Raw genomic sequence first — 22071 nt, 5'->3', positions numbered from 1 at the left:
TCTGACATTTTGCAATTTTTTTATCTCCTTATACAGGCACACCTTGGCGATATTGTGGGTTTGGTTCCAGACCACTGTAATAAAGCAAACATCGCAATGAAATAAGTCACGCAAATTTTTTGGTTTCCCAGTGCATATAAAAATGATGTTTACATTCTACTGTAGTCTACTAAGTGTGTAATAGCATTATGTCTAAAAAAACCAATGTCCATACCTTAGTTAAAATTCATTGCAAAAACTGCCAACCATCATCTGAGCCTTCAGCAAGTCATACTCTTTCTTCAATAGTAACATCAAAGATCACTGATCACCATAATATAATAATAATAATTAAAAAGTCTGCAATATTGCAAAAATTACCAAAATGTGACACAGAGACATGAAGGGAGCAAATGCTGTTGGAAAAAAAATGGCCCTGATAGACTTGCTCAATGCAGGGTTGCCACAGACCTTCAATTTCTAAAAAACACAGTATCCGCAAAGTGCAATAAAACGAAGTATGCCTGTAGTTTTTTTTCTGCACAATATATTCCTGCATATATCCCTGTAAATTCAAGAAATTAATAATTTCAGTTGAAGAATCTTCTGCCTAGGGTATGTTTTATATATCCTTCAGGGTACCACATTAGAAGAAAATGAAATCTCAACAAGGGATTATGGGGGCATAATTAAAACAGTGCTTTAAATTAAATGGTTCTACTAATTAATTTCATAGAACAATAGGCATAAAGAAATGCTGGCTATAAAGTTTAGTCATCATATACTGATTACAAATAAAGATATTAATGTTGTAAACCAGAAGTAAAGGCCCATGCGTGACCTTATCATTTGGAGGAAAAATCCCACAAACAAAATGAAAACTCCCCCCCTCCCCAATTAAAGATTGGAACATAAATGATGAGCTCAAATATGATGGTGTACCCCAACCCCAAGCCAAAATACTCAAGACAAAAATTTTTTAACTTTATTAAATAGAATATGACTGTAATTAGATATAACAGCAACCCTCACATTTTATTTATTCTGTAAAAATACTTTAATTTGTTACAGCTCATTTATACCATAGCTTTTAAAATTTAATCTTGGAAGGCACTGTGGATTTTAGGGAAGGATTATGGGGGGTGGCACATATAAGGTGAAAGATAGATGCTATTTACCAGAATGAAGAACAATGGAGAGATAATTGCACTGTTTTTGTGTTTGCCAGTGTGTGTATGTGCCTCAGAAACTGCAGCTTCAGGTCAAGGATACAGAACCTTCTCTCCATGGAGGTTTCAACTGCTTTATAAACAAAGAAACAAACACATATTTCGTAATCAACAAACACTTTTTGAGTGTATACTCCGGACAATGTACCTTACAAGATGCTAAATTGAACCAATTCAGCAGGTCCAATAAAGTGAAACCTTGATATGTGGTGAGGATTTATTTATTTATGAGACAGGCAGATTCTTATTCAGAGGAATAAACATTTTGATGCCATTGATATTTATAACTCTCACAAACATCCTTTTAATCAAACTGTGTCCCTATAAGACAACGCATGGGAGGACAGGTTTTAAGAAAATTGCGGGAAAGCCCAACAGGGCTTTTAGCTGCACTCAGGCCTTACCAAGGTCAAACAGCCAGAGAAGGCTCTCAGCAATAGAATTTTCCATCCAGTTCATAGCATGACACTTGGGGGCTTTTAACATCAAAGCATTATCCAGTTGCAGAAAATAACTGCTCAAACAACAACTAGTGAGGTCAGAAAGATCATCAGATTTATTGCCAAAGTAGAAAAAGGGGCATGATTTTCAGAGATGCTTTAATTAATGAAAAAGAAGGAAATTCCTTGAAAGCCCGGCAGCGGAGAGAAACCCACCAACATGCAAGGCTTCTCCCTGCCCACATTTTAGCCCGTATTAGACTCTGAATTTCTTTAGAATCATATCTCTAGCAGGCTTGGGTTTGGTAATCCACCCAGTTAATGAAAGCCTGTTCAGCAGAGCATTCTTTATTACCTTTTAATCTTTTTGAATTCTTTTGCCTCCTTCCCCAACAGAACATGTTTCAACATCTGTCTTGGGTCTATTTTCTCCTCAGCAACTCAGTATAAGCCTGGAGGGTGGCAGTCAATTTTACTCACTGCCAGGCCAAGGATAAAAACATAAATTTTGGGGAAGTGATGTAGAACTTGATAACTAAAAGTGGAACCAACAGCTCCTACCCTCAGTCTCAGATGGGCCACCCCAGCATTAGCTGAAGTGCCCAGTAAGGCTGATGAATCTGATGCAAGGGATCAATTCAAAGGCAGGAACATAGGCACCAGCCTAACTCAAGCTGTTGCATCCACGCATCTCTCTATCCATCCAACAAAAACGTACTAAACTTCTGCAATGTGCCTGGCTCAAGGCAGCAATACTGAAGTAGCTCCTGCTCTCACAAAGCTTCCTTTTTCTATCCCTCAGTCCCTTTCCATCTATCTTACCAGGTTAAGTTTTATGTTGAACAACACTAGGATTAATTTTTACATCCATTCACTAGGAATTAGAACTAAAACCCTTTGTCATTCCATTTAAATCACCAGCTAGACATAAGCCAGTAACTGTCATTACTCCAAATTTAATACACAGGTAGCTTCAGGGTAAGGGCTTACATGCCATCTTCAGAAATGGCTAGCAGAGCAAAATCAATCGTGGCTGACTATACGACGACTGGGAGCCATTAACAGTTAAGGCAATTTTTTTTCTTCTTGGGCTCCAGTAGACTTATGATTATAAATAGCTTTGTTTGTAACAAGATGTGGTGAGCCCACAGGGAAGATTTGGAGAGGCTTGGGGTCCAGACTTCTTGGATAAGACATTGAGAAAATGACTAAATTACTGCCTCCATTCTGTCCATTAAGGGGATAAGAATATATATGACCAAACCGCTGAAAAAAAAAATGAGCTAGAATGAACAAAAGCCATCTGGTTAAGTGTGCGGAGCCAGAACACACTTGATTTGAAATCACAGATCCGTCACTAAATACCTTGATGAGAAATAAACATTTTTAAACCTCTGTAAATGTTTTTAAACCTCCTTTATTTCAGTTTCCTCTTTTGGAAAATTAAAGATAATAATTGTACAAATATCCTGGAATGATCACGAAGATCAAAAGGAATAATTCACATCAAGCATTAGTGCCCAATAAAGGTTAAAAACAAAGCAAACAAAAATTACTTTCACCAATAGTAGAATATCCTCTAGAAGTAATAAGGTGCTACAGCCTCTATTCTAACCTTCTTCACTAAGACATTGTAAAGACGAGTAGAATAGATATGAGAAAAAGTACTCTGAATTCCTAAAAGAAGATGTAGCCTATATTTGTAAAATATTATCAGGATGAGAGCGTCAAGTTTATTATTAGTATATTCTAATGGCTGCTGGGGCTCTGGTAACCAGTTTAATTATCCTAATTCACTGTCTAGAAGCCATTAGTTCACCTGATGGACAGGTAAGCACAGCACTACAGGAGGTGGAGGGAAGGAAGGGGGAAGGAGGAAGAACACTCACACGCCTCCCAAGTTTAAGTACTCTAAGAATTCTCAAGTTCTGTGCTTATGCCTCGTTTACAAATTAAAATTCTATTTTTCTTTGTTGTGTTTTGGTAGTCGAAGTGGCTAAAATCCTAGAAAACCCCTTCAATCTTGAGCCATACCACGCAAACTGGTTGTACAATACAATGCGCTGAGCTCCAAACATGGAGATTGAAACCTCGATAGGAAAGGCGGCTGCTAGGGTTGCACTGAAATCCCATAACAATCTTTGGAGAGAAACCAAGAAGGAAGAAAAGAAAGCTTTCTGTGTCTGTCTAGACTTCATCTCTTCAGAAGTAAACCTCATCTTCCAGGGCGACAGCAAGAGGGTGATAATTCAGATTAGCTTCAAGGTGGCTATCTGCCAGCTGCATCTCATCATTGGCCTTCGCTTCCTCCCACCTATCTCATGCCACCATTACTGTTTCCAGCAGCTGAACATAATGAGACCAGAGCCTGAGAAGCCAGCTAGCAGACCATATTAGATTCAGCTCTTCACCTTCGTGAGGATCAACTGCAAGCTGTAAGTGATCATTGGTGAGAAAGTGACAAGTGGTTTCTAAACTGTCCTCGGCAAATCAACCTCTCTAGGTCATCATCAATGACACTTCAGTAGGTGCTGGTATTTGGAATGAAAAGTTCAAAAACAATTATGTCTCCCAATCTGCCATCATGAGAGAGAGTCGTTCTTGCTATTACAGAGAAAAGAGCTTGGAGTGAAATATCATCAAGTAATAAATGGCTTTGAAAATATTTTTCAACATGTCTCTTAGAACTAGCATGTGCTAGCCCAGTATTTCCCCAAATGTGATAGCCATCCTATTAGTAGTATCCAAAGACATTTTATGTTGTGCATGGATGGAATTTTATAAAATGGTTATGTATTAATTTTAATATTTTGGAAAAATGTATAATTCTACATTAAGCCCAGGATTTCACAAGTATTTATTAGGAAGAAGCCATGATAAAAAAGTAAGTTGATTCAAAGAAAAGTATTAAGTGAATAGTAGGACAGGCACTCGTGGATACGGCAAAAACACAGGGAGGTGGCATGGGGATGACTCAGGCTGAGAAGCACTGCTCTTCACCGGGCTCCTACCCCCTAGGCCAAGGACTCCTGTGATTACTAAAAGAGTTTTCTCATCCAACTTCAGTGGAGAATGGTTGAACTCATCCTTTTCGATTCATTACAGTAAGCTGACTGTGAGCTTCACATCACATGAGCTACTCTAGAAGAGCAGACAAGAACAGGGGTGCACTTGATTCTTACAATCATGCTCAGGCAGCAGACCAAAAAGTCAGCGAACAACGAGGCATTTTTATGGCAGCAAGTCAACACAAAATTTCAAAAGTGTTCCTTTGGCAGAGAACATGGGGACAGGTCTTTCGGCTCAAGGGTGCTCCTAACAAAATACACACTGCCCTCTGAGATTGGGTGATGTGTTCCATTAATCTTTGAATGTCCTAAATAGCTCCATAATAGATGCTTAATAAATGTTTGAATAAATAAATAACTACCGGTATCTTAAATTTATGAACATGGCCATACAACATCATCAACAAAACTTCACATCTAGGTGCGAGGAAAATGTAGCTCTAGGAATGACACTTACCTTGGGCACAGTCCTCACACGGAACAGTATATTTTGGAAGGAGTGTCCATCGTTGGCCTGCAAGACTGTGACATCAGAAGTGCTGTCCGAGCCATCGTGAGCATACTGGAGAAGGCCCCTGGAGAGCTCATCCAACCGGAATTGATAGCTAGGGGCTGCAGGCGACTGAAGTGTTTGGAGCAACTGGCCATGAAGTGGAGGATCGAGCACTTGGACCACCACATCCTGTGGGTTGTCGTCATCTCGGATGTCAAGCAGCTGAGTGGTGATGGTTCCCCTCTCTCCTCTGCTAATATGGAGAGCCTCATTCCTCAGCACATAGGGGGCCTGTGGAGTTGAAGGGAAGGAGGAGAAGAGAAGCCATTCGCAGGAAAAGAGAGGGCAATCGAGTGGACCAGATACCAGCTGTGTGCAACCTGATTGCCATTTCTATGCTTTTTAAGGAACTCTAGACGCTCCGGCCAAGTGCCAAACTCTTGCATAATCACAGCATTTGTCAGAGGTGTAGTCAAACATAGTAATCACTGCAAAGGAGGTTACCTCACACCTGTGGTTCTGGAGATTTCTCAAGACACTTCCAGACCATAATATTCATCAGGGGCAACCAAAGTGAGCTGCTTGCTTCCAAATCTCTGAAGTCTCTGCTGTCATGATTTACACTACATCCCCTGAATTGCAACTGAGAGGTGAGTCAGGGAACTCAATTAGTTGTCTGCATTCAAGAGGGACTAACAAGAGATATGGAATTTTGATTTGGCATTTGTGTTGGGAGTTGAGCACTTCGCTCCAGGCTACGCTGCTGTAAGTATCATACTTGGGGTAAGATACTTCGGCATTCTGAATTCCTGCTATTTCTGGTCCCTCCCAGTAATTTTTTCAAGCTGTCTCATCCATATCTTCAACGGGCCCACCCCAACTCAGGTTATAAAGCCTGATAAGATCATGGTCTGCGTAAGGCAACCACCTGGTTAATTCATGTGGCAAATTTTAATATGTTTTCCTTCGGATTATCAGGTTTCTCCCACCAACTTCAGTAAGCAAATAAAATGTTCTTTCATTGAGATAAAAGTTAATGAACCACACATAAAAAAACACCAACAAATAAACAAAAAACAAAAAAATCAAGGCAAGAAGCCAAAGAAAACATTATCTTAGTTGTTAATATCATTTGAAGTTGAACCATCTAGGGGTTTTTCAGTACACTGCCTTTCTTTACTCCAAATGGCTTTCCTTTAAAATACCCCTCCTGGCCTCCCAGAAATTTCAATATCTATTAAAGTAATGTCTAGCTAGTGCATCTCTATAATAATCACATAATAGCTATAGAAGATAGCTACTCCTCAGGATTCCTGAGTGAGAATTCAAAAGCTGTGATTCTATACATGGGAATGAATGGCCCCTCGGATTCTGAAAGAGGAGAGGTCAAAATCCATAAATGGAAAAGATCAAATTAACTTACATGAGAAAATCTCACAGACGCTCAAAACCATATTGAAATATCACAGAAATGTAAAGAAACAAAAATAAGTTAAAATTCATTTCTAAAAATCCATTTTTAAAAAGTTAAAATAACAAAATAAATAAAATAAAAACGGGCCTTCACCATCTACTCAACTGATTTGGGGAAAGAATCAGGGAACCATGGCAGCTCATCATCTCAGATTAGGAAGTCACTTGCCAAAAGCTACCCAAGTCTTTTATTCACCTACTTAGAGTAACTATATTAGCACAAACAAAAAGATCAAAACAAAACATCTGAGCTTAAATACCGAGAAACATCTAAGCCAGTAAGTCCTGAGACTTGGTAGCCCTCTGACCCATATTTACAGAGATCATATGTTTTGCTTTGATTTAAACAAAATTCATACTCTTAGCCCAACCCTGAGGTCAAGTTAATTTAGGATCAATTTCTAATCATTCCTCAACTTCAGTCATCACTGAAGTGAGAATGCCATCAAGAATCGCTGAGCTGGGCTGTGAATACCATTTGGCAGCCACTTCTGGTTCAAATCTATGTTATCCCATAGTCCATGGTCTTTTCGCTTTTGGACCAAAAATATAAAAATAACAGTTTTTGTTTGTTTGTTTGTTTTTGGCTGCACTGGGTGGCATATGGGATCTCAGTTCCCCAACCAGGGATCAAAGCCACGTCCCCAGCATCGGAAGCACAGAGTCTTAACTGCCGGACCACCAGGGAAATCCCCCCCAAAATGACAGTTTTAAAAACAATGATCTCATATCCTTCCTTGAACCAAGACTAACACACTACCAAGATCTAATGTGTAGGTAATCTGGGTTCCCCCATGCTGATATCCCAGCCTCCTACTGTTCACAACTTAAGAATACATTGATCTTCCTCTTCCCTTTGCACATTTCAGCTGTTCAATCCTTCAAGCCCAGGTACTCAGAGCATCTACCATGATGTGTATTCAGGACACATAAGTACAGCTTGATGGAGATGAGTGATGGGGACAGAAGAGCCATCACACTGAATTTTATAGCAACTGCCATGATTTCCTCAGACTTAGGTTTGGCTGATGACCACACTGGCACTTCATTTAAATAGATCCTTGATAAGATCCTCTAACTACTGCAAACTGAGTTAAATGCAGTTCAGCTACATGATAGATAGGCAAAATAGGCAAACATAATTCCATATCCCTGAGAGAGAAATATTTAGACAAAACAAACCTATTCACCTATGAGTACGGAAGTCTTAACAACTAGTACAGCTTCAAATTATTCTGAAGGGCTAGTATGAGATTCAGTATAGTAAAGTAAGGTACAGTGTAATAGCCAAGAACACAGACCGTGTAAACCAGATTCACTGGGCACAAATCTCAGCTCTCTGTCAGCTATATCACCATAGACAAGTTACTGAACCTCCCTGAGACTTAGTTTCCTCATCTGTGAATTGGAGATAATAATACCTCACAGGGCTGGCAAAAGGATTACATGAGAAACATAAGAGTACTACGGATGTATCAGTAATTGTTTGTTGCTGTTATGACCCACAGTACTAAAAACTACTCCAGTGACATCTCATGAGGAAACTGAGACACGATTAATTCAGCTCAATCATTTTTGCTAAAACTACAGAAAATCTTTATTTGTGCTTCAGGATCAGTAGGCATGTGAAATTATTAATTGTGTGGCATTTTCTTACCTGTGTTGAAAATGCTTGTATGTTGATCAGCTGTGGCTCAGAGAAGAACTGCTGGTCACTAATTTTCAGGTAAAAGTAACCTTTCCTGAAAGAAGTCCCCAAGAAAGGAATGAGAAAGTACAATCATTAAATTGGTCTTTAAAAAGACAAGGATTAAAAATATTTTCAGATTATATGCATATAAGAATTTGGATCAAACCACTACAGTAATATACTATTCATACAGTAAATAGAAATGACCACATAAAGATTAACATAGCAAGATGCAGGTAAAACTACTGTATATTCTTCGATCTCATTATAACAATGTTTCTATTTTTTTTGTTTTCTATTTTTCTAAATAGAATATATAAAATGTTGAAAAATCAGTTGTCAGGCCAAGACAGGTTAGTAATATATTGAAGGCTAATGGTTAAGTTGGAGAATGGAAAGGAATCTTTCACTGTCTCTGACTAGTTCTCAATGATTTCCTCTTCCCTGTGAATCCTCTCCCCAACCCCTGGCCAGTTCATGTGAGTGGACCCCAATAACACCATTAACAATGTTTGCAATGTTTGTGTTACATGACTCTCTGGCCCAAACCTCCCTGCAGTCATACACATACACATTCAATGTGGACTGGACTACAGAAGGATGACTGATTATTCCCTGGAAATTTGGAACTGGCCTGACAGTGCCATTTGACTTTGGGGGAACCACAGTCTATCATGCTGATGAGAATGTGGAGCAAGCCCGTCTGTAGGAGGGAGGTGAATGTAGCCTTCGAGCAAAGAGACAGAGATGAGAGGAAGAATTGAGCCCTGCTTCCCATTTCTGGTTCTAACTCCTGGGCTTGCCCTGGAAGCCCAGTTGTCCTTGATGTGTTTGAGATCTGAGCCATACCTGCAGTGTTATAACAAGCCTTACAATTTTGCTTAATCTAGTTCAAGCTGACTTCCATTACTTGCAACCAAAGAGTCCTAATTAATAGAACAAAATAAGACTCACTCTTTGCTGAGGTTTTTACTTCCTGTTTCAGCAGCTTCAGAGACTACTAGGTGGGAAGGTAGGAGCTGCCCACCTTCAAAGCCAAAGCAAGCTCAGAACTCACTTCGGGCTTGTAAGATGTGTGATTAATACATTATGGAAGGTTTAGAATTCTGGTCTATACAATAGGGACCATTGTTTGAAAGGTTCTTTAAAAGGCATTCATGGAACTAACTACTAAGACATAAAGAATGTGGATGGATCTCAAATGCATTATGGCAAAAGCCAGAAACAAAAGATTATATACTGTATGCGTCCATTCACATGACATTTCAGAAAGGGCAAAACAATAAGAGTGAAAAACAGATCGGTATTTGGCAGGGACGGAGAGGGGGAAAGGGAGTACCTGTAAAAAATGAGATGGGGGGAGTGACGAAACTGTTTCACATCTCGCTTGTGGTCTCAAGACTGCAAGACTATATATATTTGTTAACACACATAGAACAGTACAGTTTAAAATGGGGAATTTTATTGGGTGCCAATTATACCTCAATAAATCTGATTCTTTTTTTAAAAGAAAGAATGCTTGTTTTCCCTCTCATTCCATCATCCCTTTCATTTTCTGTCTCATTTAAATCCTGTCCCTCTCCACTCCCACCTCCAGACTTCAAGAGAATGCAGGCGATGGAAGAAGCAGAATGCAGAAAGAAAGGATGGTTACTCCCAAACTACTGGGGAAAAACGATCTTGGCGGCACTGAGGTTCCAATAACTGTGTTCAGCCTCTCAGCCATGCCAGCTTATCAGGGCCACTAGGACTGTATTTCCGAGTCATCTTGCACTCCACAGGGGCATTCCAACCCAAAGAAAGCCAATCCTAAAGAATCACAGTGGGCATTTTCATGGGGATAAACAACCACAAGCCAGCATGGCAGGTTGCCCCTTTTGTTTTTGTATCATTTAGAGACTTATATAATTTCCCTTTTCCATGAGTTTCTACCAACCTTGTTTTACTATCCCTCTCATTCTTTCTTTAAAAAAAAATGTTAGATAAAAAAGAAGATCCAATGTTAAAATGGGTACTAAAAAATAAAAAGAGTACTGAAAGAAATCCCTGCAAAATAGTTGTCACGCTTGGTCCTGTTTAGGGGTGCAAAGCTGACTCTGGAAAGAAACTGGTGGTGAGAGATTAAAGAGGTTAAACAGACAAGAGGCTTAACTTTGGTTTTCTCTGGAGCTTTTATGTACTTTACACACTTTTCACAAGTGATTCCGAGACATATGACTACAGGTACGGAGCCGTGTATATATGTGTCTGTGTGTGTGTGATGCAAACACCTAAGAACTATACTTGAAAGAAAATGAATGAAGAAGATAGAGCACAAATTTGAAGAGTGATTCTGTGGCATCAGACACCAGAGTTTTAAGCTCCATCTCTGGAGCAATATTTTCCTATGCAATGATCTTTTGCCCCAGGAGGATGGAAGCATGCCCTGTATTCCTAGTACTATTAAGGAGGCAGAAATCATAGGCTGAAGGCATGAAGGCATGGGGTGTGGAATCAGAGGGCCTTGGGTTGGAGTCTCAGCTCTGCACTCATAGGCTGTGAGGCTTGAGCAAGATTACTTACACGCTCAAGGCCTCAGTTTCCCTATCTATAGCCTAGGATCATAAATATACATAATTCAAATAAAGTGCACAACGGCTGGGTCACAGTTAGCACTCAGTAAATATTAGTTGTTCCTATTCCTGTAAGATGGGTCTTTTGAGGTTACTGGCATCACTGGCTCTGAACTGCAATAGGGAACTTGTGATCTACTTTTCTCCCCACTTATCTCCTAGCCCAGACCTTAAACATTTTTTAAAAAATCTCAAATTTAGTGGTGACAGTAGAAGATATTCACCGCATCCTTTATCACTGTTCCATGGGTTTCAACTCCCTGTTTACACATGTAGTCCACTCTGAATGATCTGCACTAATGAAGCAGTGCAGGGTGAAGGATAATCCAACAGGCTAATCTTTGGGGTGCACTCCCTGATTTCTGTTTAGTAGATTTACTCTGCTAATTATATGGCTCTATTTGCTTGGGTTAACATTAACATTCAACTGCATTCCTGAAGCATATGTCAGCTGGGGTGGGGAAGACAGCCAGAAGTGTGCTAGGCATCAGAAGAAAACTGGATCAGGCTTAAAAATGAACCACATTCAGTCCCATAAAGTGGATAATAACAAGTTAACCGTGACTTTTAGTTTCCTTCCAACTCTGAAATTCTAGGAACCATACAATACCTTGAAAAGTACACACTCCATCCTCTAGCCACTCCCTCCTCCCGGTATAGTACCCTAATGCTGAAGAAGCGCTGCGGCATCTGGGTATATAAGCGATTTTGTTTATCCTGGGCCAAAAAACTGGGTAATTGTACTAGGAACTTCCCCATCACATCAGAGAATTACCCATAATTATGCGATACAATAAAAATGCCTCTAACAGAAGCACTCTCTCCGAACAATTACAGTGATATGATGACAGGCAGCTGAAAGCATTGGCCTTTGTAGAGTATCGATCTTCCCCAGAAGAAAAGGGAGAGCTATTGAGAAGGGGGTGTGGGGTGCAGAGCACTGATGGAGAGGTGGCAGGAGGAAAACAACAGAATGCTGGGTCACCTGGGCTTTTCTTTGCTGTGCACAAAACGCACTCTTTTCTCCTTCACATCTTTCCAGCTAAAGTGGCCAGCCTTGTCGAGCTGAACCTCTTTTCCATTCCTTGAGAGCACGAGGTGACCATTGGTGGGAGTGCTCACCACATGGAACAGGAGGTCTTCGATCCTGCCATCCTGGTCTTGAACATTCAGGAGGAGAAAATCCAGTGGCTTCATTGAACCAATTGCAAGGGTGAGGGAACCATTCACATGAAGACTAGGGGTGTGTATTTTGCCTGGAAAACATATGAATCCAAAGTTCAGGCTTGGTACAGTCACAAATTAGGTTTTATTATTCTTATTATTTAAAGAAATAGACTTGTAATGTTCATTCAGAGCTACAAAGATGAAACTCTAGGCTATCGTATTCCATAAGACTCCTTCTAATACAGTGGTTCCCATCCCGGATGCACATGAGAATAACATAGGGTCTCAATATTAAATAATAAAACTCCTAGAAGAAAATATAGGAGAAAATCTTGGTGATCTTACATTAGGCAATGCTTTCTTAGATATGACACAAAGAGCACAAGTGACAAAAATAAAAATCAGATGTATTGGACATCTGGACATCATTAATATTAAAAGCTTTTGTGCTTTTAATAACAAAGGACACCGGCAAGAAAGTGAAAAGACAATCCACAGAATAGGAGAAAATATTTCCAAATTACATATCTGAAAAGGGACTTGTATATCCCTTTTATATCCAGAATATATAAAGAATTCTCACAACTCAATAAATGACAAATAACCTAATTTAAAAATAGGCAAAGAATTTGAATGGGCATTTCTCCAAAGAAGATACACAAAAGGCCAATAAGCACATGAAAAGGTGCTCAACATCATCAGTCATCAGGGAAATTTGAATCAAAATCACAAGATGATATCACTTCATACCTACTAGGAAGGACAATGAAAAGTATTCCTGAGGGTGTGGAGAAACTAGAAATCTCATATATTGCTGGTGGGAATGTAAAATGGTACAGCTGCTTGGGAAGACAGTCTGGCCGTTCCTCAAGCAATTAAACATACAGCTACCATATGATCTAGCAATTCCGCTCCTAGGCATATACCAAAGAGTATTGAAAGCATATATCGGTACAAAAACTGGTACACGAATGTTCACAGCAGTGCTATTCATAATAGCCTGAAGTGGAAATAATCAAAACAATCAAACATCAATTGATGAATGAATAAACAAAATGTGGTATATGCATACGATGCAGTTATTATTCAAACATAAAAAGACATATTGATATACGTTGTAACATGGAGGAACCTTGAAAATATCGTGCCAAGTGAAAGAAGCCAGATGTAAAAGGCCACATATTGTAAGATTCCATTTACGTGAAATATCTAGAGTAGACAAATCTATACAGACAGAAAGTAGATCAGTGGTTGCCAAGGGCTAAGGCAACAGGGCAGTGGAGAGAGACTACTAATGGTTATTGGATTTCTTTTTAGGGTGATGAAAATGACCTGGAATTAGACAGTGATGATGGTTTCGTAACACTGTGGATATGCTAAAGACTCATTGTATACTTTCAAGGGTGAATTCTATGGTATGTGAATTATATCTCAGTAATAATAACAATAAAGAATCACATAGGGATCTTTTAAAACAATCCTGATACTTAGGCTCCACCACCAGAGATTCTGACTTAGATGTTCTGGGGTGGGACCTTAGTGATTTTACAAGCTCCCCAGGTAATCCTAATAGGCTGCCACATTTGAGAACCACAGTCCTATCCTAATACATCTGTCATATCCGACCATCAGACCCACCAAGGGCAAGAAAAGGGTCAAGTGTCTGATACCATTGGTAAGAACAGCACCAGTTAATCTACCATGAAGTAGGATTATCAGTGGCTTACTCAGAATTCATGTGAAATATATACGTTGTTTTAAAAATTTACGATCTCTGTCCATAGGAAACATCTGATGGATGAATTAGGATTTCCGACCTTGATATGGAATTCATCCTGTCTCCCGCAAGTCGTTTTGCCTGGACTTTAACCGGTAGCACTTCTTCCTTTTACAAGTAGGTCAGACAGGGCAGTTTAGGAATGTCAAGCTTCAGGGGGACTACTTCTAACGTAAAATTACTCCAATGAAAGTTGAATTCATTTTCACAAGTTGACTTGTATTACATCCCAAGTGGGGTAAGCTGACTCTCAAGTATTGTACTTGGGGTTTCCAGAAGGGTCCTAATGAAATAAGCCAAAGATATTTTCTTCCATGGGAAGTCTTAATATCATTAGGGGTCAGAGATATAGACATGAAAAATATGATTGACTGCAGGTGATAAAACATGATGCATGTTATTGATGAAGGACACTCAGAAGCCAAGAGATGCTCAGCTGTAATGTAACTCCCAATCCTCGTTCACCTGTAAAAGTTTTGGGGTTCAAAATTAAGCCTGAATTTAAATTTGTTTCTCTTTGTTGTTTAAGGTAAAGTGCCCACGGATGTGTTGGACAAGACTAGCTCCATTCCTTAATGTGTCACCTAATTCTTAGTGGCAAACAGAGTGGCTTGAAATCCACCCTCTTCCAACATGTGAACCTAATGGGGCAAGCTCCTCACACTATTCATTAATTGCTTATCATTTATCTCCAGTGTGTGCACAAAGGATGCATCATTGCACCCTGGCATAATAGCTCTACATGTGTATATAAATATAATAAATTTTATCTGTAAGTATAATTTTCTATAACGTGGCTGTAGTTCAGGAACACAACTAAGTTTTATGCCAAATTTCTGATCTGATAGCTGTGATTTTTAAAGCACAGATTGCTTCTTTTTCCCTTCCAAAGATCTTAGAAGTTGAATTTTCCCAATTTTCCATGTTCTATAAACAGTCCCTTATTCCATAGCAGCACCAGGGGTTTTCCGAGAATGGAAAGCCTGCATTTTGTACCACACGAGCCAACTGTATCTGCAAACTCAGCCTCCGCGTGGAGAAATTACGGGTGACTTCACCAGACCATCGGAGGGGAAGCACTTACCAGCACATGTTTCATTAGAGGAGTGGGCAGGGAAGCCAGGAACACACTTGGAAACACAAAGGCCACTCTTCAGAAGGAACCCATGGTCACAGAGGTGACACCGGTCTCTGTGGCTGCACTGCAAGCACCCCTGGGGGCAGGCTATTGAAGAGAGGACACACTGAATGAGGCAGGACAAAGGCACAGGCCCCCAGAGGGGGCCACCAGTGATAAAGAAATGAAGAGTGGGAGCACAGCAACATATGACCCCCAGCTGCAGCAAAAGAGAATTCCCACAGTTCCCTGCAGAATTTCACAGAAATGAAATTTCCTACCCTGCAAAGGAAAGTGAACAGGAAGGAGCACCCTTGCTTTCCACACTATGACCTGAACATGTTGCACATAAATGGATTGTTTAAAAAGTTAACAATACTGACTTGTAAGGGAGGCAGCTCATAGGGATTAAGAGCATAAGCCCTGTCGGGTACTGTTCCTCCTCTACCACTTAACGGCTGCTGAATTCGGGCAAGTTGTTTAACAGTCTGTGGTGCAATTTTCTCATCTTAAAAATGGGGATAGTAATAGCACCTAATGCAATGACTGCTGGTTGGATTACATGGGCTACATATAACCCGCAGTGACTAGAACAGTATTGGGCACACGAAAGGGCTCAAATGTACTACCATCACTGCTATTCTTATTTTTATTATTACTATTATTTTGCGGTACGCGGGCCTCTCACTGTCGTGGCCTCTCCCGTTGTGGAGCACAGGCTCCGGACGCGCAGGCTCAGCGGCCATGGCTCACGGGCCCAGCCGCTCCGCGGCACGCGGGATCTTCCCGGACCGGGGCACGAACCCGCGTCCCCTGCATCGGCAGGCGGACTCCCAACCACTGCGCCGCCAGGGAAGCCCTATTATTATTATTTTAAATGCATGTGGAGAGCAAGCTATTTAAAAGACCACGGATTATTTCTTTGAATCAAGTTAATAAGCTTCTATAAATCCAGTGTTTACTGCCTAATTATTCTGCTTCCTCAGTTGAGATGCTGTTATAGAGAGGTGGAACAGGATAGTTTAAAGGGCCCTGAATTAGAATCAGAAAATTTGAGTTTAATATCTGACTTTATGTTACCCTGGTTAATACTCTTAAGGCTATTCCTTTTTTTTCATTTGTAAAACAGGATTCATAGTGTCTGCCATATTTTACCAAGTCATTGTGAATGTTAAATGAGATAATGCAGATGAAGGAAATTTGGGGAAATATAAAATGCCATGCCTAGGTAATGGCATTATTATTAAATATCAGGTATTCTTTAAAGTGGGGCACACCTTACCAAGTTTTGATGGAAATGATCAGAACAAACTGAGGAAGCTCTTGTGAATAACTCAATGGACAAGGAGATTAAGACTTTGGGTTTAACTTTAGTTTAATAACAAAAGTTCAATGTGTCTCACTAAACTGTCCCTAGAAATCCTACTCCTCAAGGATATTATGGCAATATCAGGGTCACTGGTAATTTAGTCTCTGCACTGAAAACCCTGGGCCCATGCCAATAGGGCTGACCCACTCTTAATGGACACCACACCTCAGTTCAATATAAGCTTTACGTTCCATGAAATATTGGCTTTGTTTCCATACAGACCTTTAGGGACAATATTGATTTGTGCAAGAGAATTATTGGCCTGCACTCTTCTATTTAGCCAGCCATTGACAGATGTGCACGAGAAGCCATCAACTACTTAGGCCAAACTCCCTGGGTTTTCATTCTGCTCCTAATTCAGATTCTCCTTGGTTACCTGAGAATCAGCACACCTGACTTCCTTGCTGCCCTCACTTCTTTCCAGAGAACACAGCACAGTCTCCAAGTTACCTGTGCATTTGCGGTTTGAATGATCTGCAAAGTTCCCCTTCCCACATTCCTGGACACACTGGGCTTCCAAGAGGAGAAATGGCCCTTCACAGCGGGTGCACTCATGGGGGCCTTGGCACTGGAGACAGTGGCTGTCACAGCCTGGAAGACACAAGTCAAGTCGACAGGAATGTGCATGGCTTTCCAAGGGGCTCCTCCATCACTCCTCGTGATGAGGCAGTACAACCTGGTGTGCTGAGCAAAGCAGCAGACTGGGAGTCAAGGAGCCAGGCTTCCAATCGTGACTGCCGCACTTACCAGCTGGGTGACTTGGCACTAGTCACTCCACGTCTCTGAGCCTCAGCGTTCTCTCCTATAAAATGCAGAGAACGCACTGCCCCACCCAGTTCCTTGGATAAAGGTCAAATTACATAACGAAAAATACTATGCAAACTATAAATTGACAGATATCAGCCATTATTGTTATTAGTAACTAGTCCTTGACTCCCTGCACTGCTTCACTGAAGTGTCAATCTTTCCTGACTAACCTGGTCGGTCCTCAGGGTATCACCCAAGGATGCTCCCAGGAATGCTGCCTGTGCACTTTGTGTGGGCATTCCAGGGTGTGAAGATTTTGTGGCATTAAAGTGAGGCTGAAGGGGGTACTGAGGCAGAGAAAGGTGACGGTTAGACATATGGTATTGGGAGGGTCGTGGGAGGGCAGATGGTGGGAGGGCACTCTTTCCATATGCTCAAATGACCAGGGCGTGCAGACCTCTCCGTCTGGAGCACAGGACTGTTCAAGTTTTAAGGAAATCCAAAACTAATGGTCAAACCATATCTGTTTGTGTGGCCATATACCTCCAAGATTCCCATGTGGATTTCAAATTTAGCACATGCTGTACTGGGGCATGGGAGAAGGAAAGAGCGGACATTTGCATTAGAACAAAGAAAAACTCTTAGGAAAGAAACAAGAAATTGGATAAAAAGCCAGAGAGGAAACTGGCCACAGGCTCCTTCTCAGAACAGTAAAATACAGAGGGGGCGGAAGCTTGGATGAGCACAGAGCAAGGGCTCCAGACACTTACTCTTGCAGAGGCCTAGGTCCCGGTAAAATGATGGTGAGCAGTGCTCCACACAGGCCCCGTCCTGGAGAACATAGCCATCCATGCACTGCAGGCAGTCTGTCCTCAGAGGCCCGTGACACGCGTTGCAACTCCAGTCACACTCTAGAAAGAAAGTTCCTTCGATCAGCTTCCTTTCTGTCCAGCCTCAGCCCCAGAGGCTAATTTATGAGGACACTGGCTGCAGCTGCATGGGGTGAGTGAGGACAACAGAAGAGATGGATAAGCGAGCTCTAACGAGGCTCTGCTTGTAGTAGCCTGAACGCCTCTCTGAGGTTGAGCGTTTCCTAATTACGTTAGACACGGCGCGTACAAGGATCGCTCCTTCATGCAAAGCCTGTTCCAGGGAGTGGCCTATTTGCTCCCACAAACCTCATCTGACCTCCTCCAAATGCCAATAGGTAAAGGATGTCAGAGACTCAACGAAGAATGCATCTGCTCCCTCCACTGACACCGGCCACGTGACTCTCTTCCTCTCAAAAATCAGGCGTTGACCAGCACAACAGAAAGAACCAATGACATTAGACTTACAAGGGGTGTAAACGAACTGTCCAGAAATAAAGGAGTTCCTGAAATAACAGATCTCATTTAGAGCAGAGCTGACTCCTTTACATGTTCACTCACTGAACAAGCACTGATGGGATGTATGGCCCTGAACCTCGTGTGGCGGGTGTAGACCCTGCCCTCAGGAAGTTTATGTTCTAGGGGCTCCCAGCCTTAGATGCACACCCAAGTAATTCAGGGGGGTGGTTAGAAATACAGATCATCAGGTTCAACACCAGAACTACCGAGTCAGGCCCAGGAAGACAGGGTGCTGCGGCTACTGTTTTTGTCATTGTGATTATGCTGGTGGTTGTGGCTGTCGTTCTTGATGGCCCAGGCAATTTGGACGGGCGATTTTGCAGTCATAAAATGCAGAGTTCTAGCTGGTAAGGTTAAGTCCTTCGTGCATGGAAGACGGGACAAAACAGCAGGATTAAGTACTTGGTTTTTTTTTGCGGTACGCGGGCCTCTCACTGTTGTGGCCTCTCCCGTTGCGGAGCACAGGCTTCGGACGCGCAGGCTCAGTGGCCATGGCTCACGGGCCCAGCCGCTCCGCGGCATGTAGGATCTTCCCAGACCGGGGCACGAACCCGTGTCCCCTGCATCGGCAGGCAGACTCTCAACCACTGCGCCACCAGGGAAGCCCTAAGTACTCGTTTTTGAAGTCAGGTAAATCTGTATTCAAGTCATGGCTTTGGCACTTTTTATCTGCATGTCTTGCACACTTTCCTTAAGCTTTTTGAGCCTCAGTTTCCTTATCTGTAAAACAGGGATAAGAATAGCACCTATTTCATAAGGCTACTGTGAAGATTAAATGGAATAATGAATTTAAGGAACTCAGCACAGTGCGTGGCACACAGCAGTTTAATAAATGTTTGCTGCTGAACTGGTTTCCTTGGAGAATGTATCTCCACTCGGTGCTGCCTCACCCCGCCGTCCCTCTCCTCTAAGAAGCTGGAGAAACCTCTCATTAGTCACCTTTCTCTCTTCTTTGATGCAGTATTTCTAAGTCCCAAAGAAGAGGTAAATGTGCACGATGGTACACGTGCTTCCAAGAAGATTTATAAAGTTAATCTCGCTCATTTATTTGACTGAATCAGTCCTGAGGGAAAATGACTAAAACAGAGCCTTGAAAACTGCCAGCATAGTTATGAAATCATTTACAACAGGGAGGATGTGTGATAATCTTGTTTTTCACCACAGACTGACAACCACTGGTTAGAAGGGAAAAACTAGAAAAGGTTCTGTGGTCTTGAGCACAGCAGACCGCCTCAGTTAACAACCAAGTACAATTTCTTGGAATGGAATGTATGTAATTTTGCAAAACCGTAAAGCATCCCAAGTTCACTTGACAGATGTCTGACCTCCATCTCTGAGCCCTAGCTTCTCTGGCAGAATTGGAAAGGTCGGAGGGGCGGGTGGGTGGGTGGGGAACGTGGAATGGAGGAATGGAGAAGGGAAATGGAACAGAAGCAAGGGAAATCCATCCTTTAATTCTGTCTTTCCACTTGCTGGGTCCTGCCATTTGAAGAGCATAAGCTCCAATAATGTTAAACACCGGAAAGCAAGGTAAAAGGTAGTACTCGGTTTTTGACAATGCTTGCTTATAAACTCCTGGAGGACAGGGGCTGTGTCTTCACTCATTAAAGTATGTTAAGCAAGAGATGAACAAATCAGACACAACTCCTGTCCTCATTAAGCTTAGAGTCTGGCAGTCTAGAGTTGTAAATGCAAGTGCCTACAGGGCCCAGGAAGGCAACGTAAATCTTTGAAATAGGCCTGGTGTGATAGGACAGGGAATGGTGGGCACTGTGGCACCCTTAGGAGATCATGTTCAACCCAACAGAGACGACAGCTACTCATCAACCTACTGCTGCACTGTGGGAATGCAAATCCAGTACTGCCAAACCTTCTGACTTTTTCAAAAGAGACTGAAAATCTCAATTTTTGTATGTGAAGTCTTCTGATGTTTAAAAGGCAAAGAATTAAAAATTTAAAAACGCTGTTAAATTCAGTGGATCAAAAAAAAAAACCAAAAAACAAAACCACAGACCCCTGTCTTGGATTAAATACAACCTGAGGGTTTCCAGTTTGCCATCTCTGGTCTAGTTACTAAGACCTGGCATAATATCTAGTACATGGTAGACAGAGAAAGCTATTTGCTTAATACATACATACATACATAATGACTTTTCATCAGAGAAAGTCTAAACATCTGACGACAGTATTTTCCCAATGTGGGAGCAGACGTCTCTAGTAAAGGGGCATCGACAAGTAGAAGACTTGTGCAATTCTGGAAAAGCTTTACCTTTGCATGTCTTGGTGGAGAAGTCAAGATAGTACTGTGGGGCACAGCTCTCATGCTGGCAGTCTCCAAAGAGCAGGACCTTGTTTGGATCTCGGCAGGAGGTACAGCTGGCCTGTGAATCACAGCTTCCACAATGTGGGTCGCATGCTGAGCAGATAGGAAAAGAAAATGACCAGATGAGTACAATTGCAAATACTGAAGCACTGATCAAACCTAGAGAGATGCTGCAAAGCAACAGAGCCTCCCTCCAACCTATTTTTTAATCACGGCTCAGAACCCTACCCTGCGATCAACAGAAACAGAAAATGTTAATCTTGTTTTCCAAAATCAAAGAGGGAAATTTTATTTTCCAGAGAAGATAAATTATAAAGCCAAGAACAGAAATCCCACATCCAAACTGCCCCGTGACTCAGCAACAGGATTAATTTATACTTATTTCAAGATCTCTGGAATAATAGTCCAGAGTGTCCTTGGAATCTTGCTTCTTAAGGAACCTTGCTTCTTAAGGAACCTTGCTTCTTAAGGAATCAGGAAACTTGTAAACTTTTATATATACTACAGTTCATGATGTAGATTCAGATTTTTGTCCGATACCAAGATTAAAATTAGGCATCAACTTATTTTGGAGCTCAGGAAATCCCATGTTTTAAGATACGAAGGACTTTAAGGTGACCTGGCTTACTGACTTACTCAGTTGTAATTCTTAGCAGTCACTTAATTTAGGCATTCAGGGATGATCTCCAAATCTGGTCCTGCTTCCATCTCTGCCTGATTCAACAACTAGCATTTCTCCATTGACTCAGTTGTTCATGCTAGAAACCTTAGAGTCTCTCCTGGCACCTCCCTTTCTCTCACTCCTAATTCAATTACTTACTGGATCTTATTTGTTTGAACTCTCCTACATAATTCTCAGAACTTTCTGCTTTTCTCCATATCCACAAATGCCAATATGTCCAAGCCATTATCATCTCCTCCTAGACCACTATCATAGCCTCCTAATTGGTTTGAGTCCCTTGCATTCTATTTTCCATGTATCTGTAAGAGTGATTTTTTAATTCATACTTCTCAGGTGTCAGAGGACACTTTCATCTATGAGCTCATATCTTTCTTCAGGCCTGGAAAAATTCCAGCCATCATTTCTGTAAATATTGCTTCTCCATCATTCCCTCCATTCTTTCTACCTAGAAATCATAATACACATATTTGAATCCTCTCAATATAATCTCCAAGTCTCTTGTCTTTAACTCTTATTC

At 41.3% G+C, this 22071-nt stretch overlaps 1 protein-coding gene across 1 annotated transcript in view; it reads right to left on the bottom strand.

The window, feature by feature from the left end:
• The window catches only part of FRAS1 (Fraser extracellular matrix complex subunit 1), a 466514-nt gene that overhangs the window by 146677 nt on the left and 297766 nt on the right, over positions 1 to 22071 (bottom strand). The window contains exons 23-29 of the mRNA XM_022599506.3: positions 20819 to 20965; positions 17932 to 18072; positions 16865 to 17005; positions 15013 to 15153; positions 11970 to 12240; positions 8340 to 8424; positions 5174 to 5500 (exon numbers count right to left, since the gene is read on the bottom strand). Coding sequence (XP_022455214.2) covers positions 5174 to 5500; positions 8340 to 8424; positions 11970 to 12240; positions 15013 to 15153; positions 16865 to 17005; positions 17932 to 18072; positions 20819 to 20965 — 1253 coding nt within the window. The remainder of the gene's footprint in view (positions 1 to 5173; positions 5501 to 8339; positions 8425 to 11969; positions 12241 to 15012; positions 15154 to 16864; positions 17006 to 17931; positions 18073 to 20818; positions 20966 to 22071) is intronic.

The sequence above is a fragment of the Delphinapterus leucas genome, chromosome 5, assembly GCF_059928025.1.
Source record: "Delphinapterus leucas isolate spDelLeu-1000000601 "Yukka" chromosome 5, BTC_Dleu_Yukka2, whole genome shotgun sequence".
Classification (NCBI taxonomy): domain Eukaryota; kingdom Metazoa; phylum Chordata; class Mammalia; order Artiodactyla; family Monodontidae; genus Delphinapterus; species Delphinapterus leucas.
This window is presented reverse-complemented; position numbering and strand designations above follow the sequence as displayed.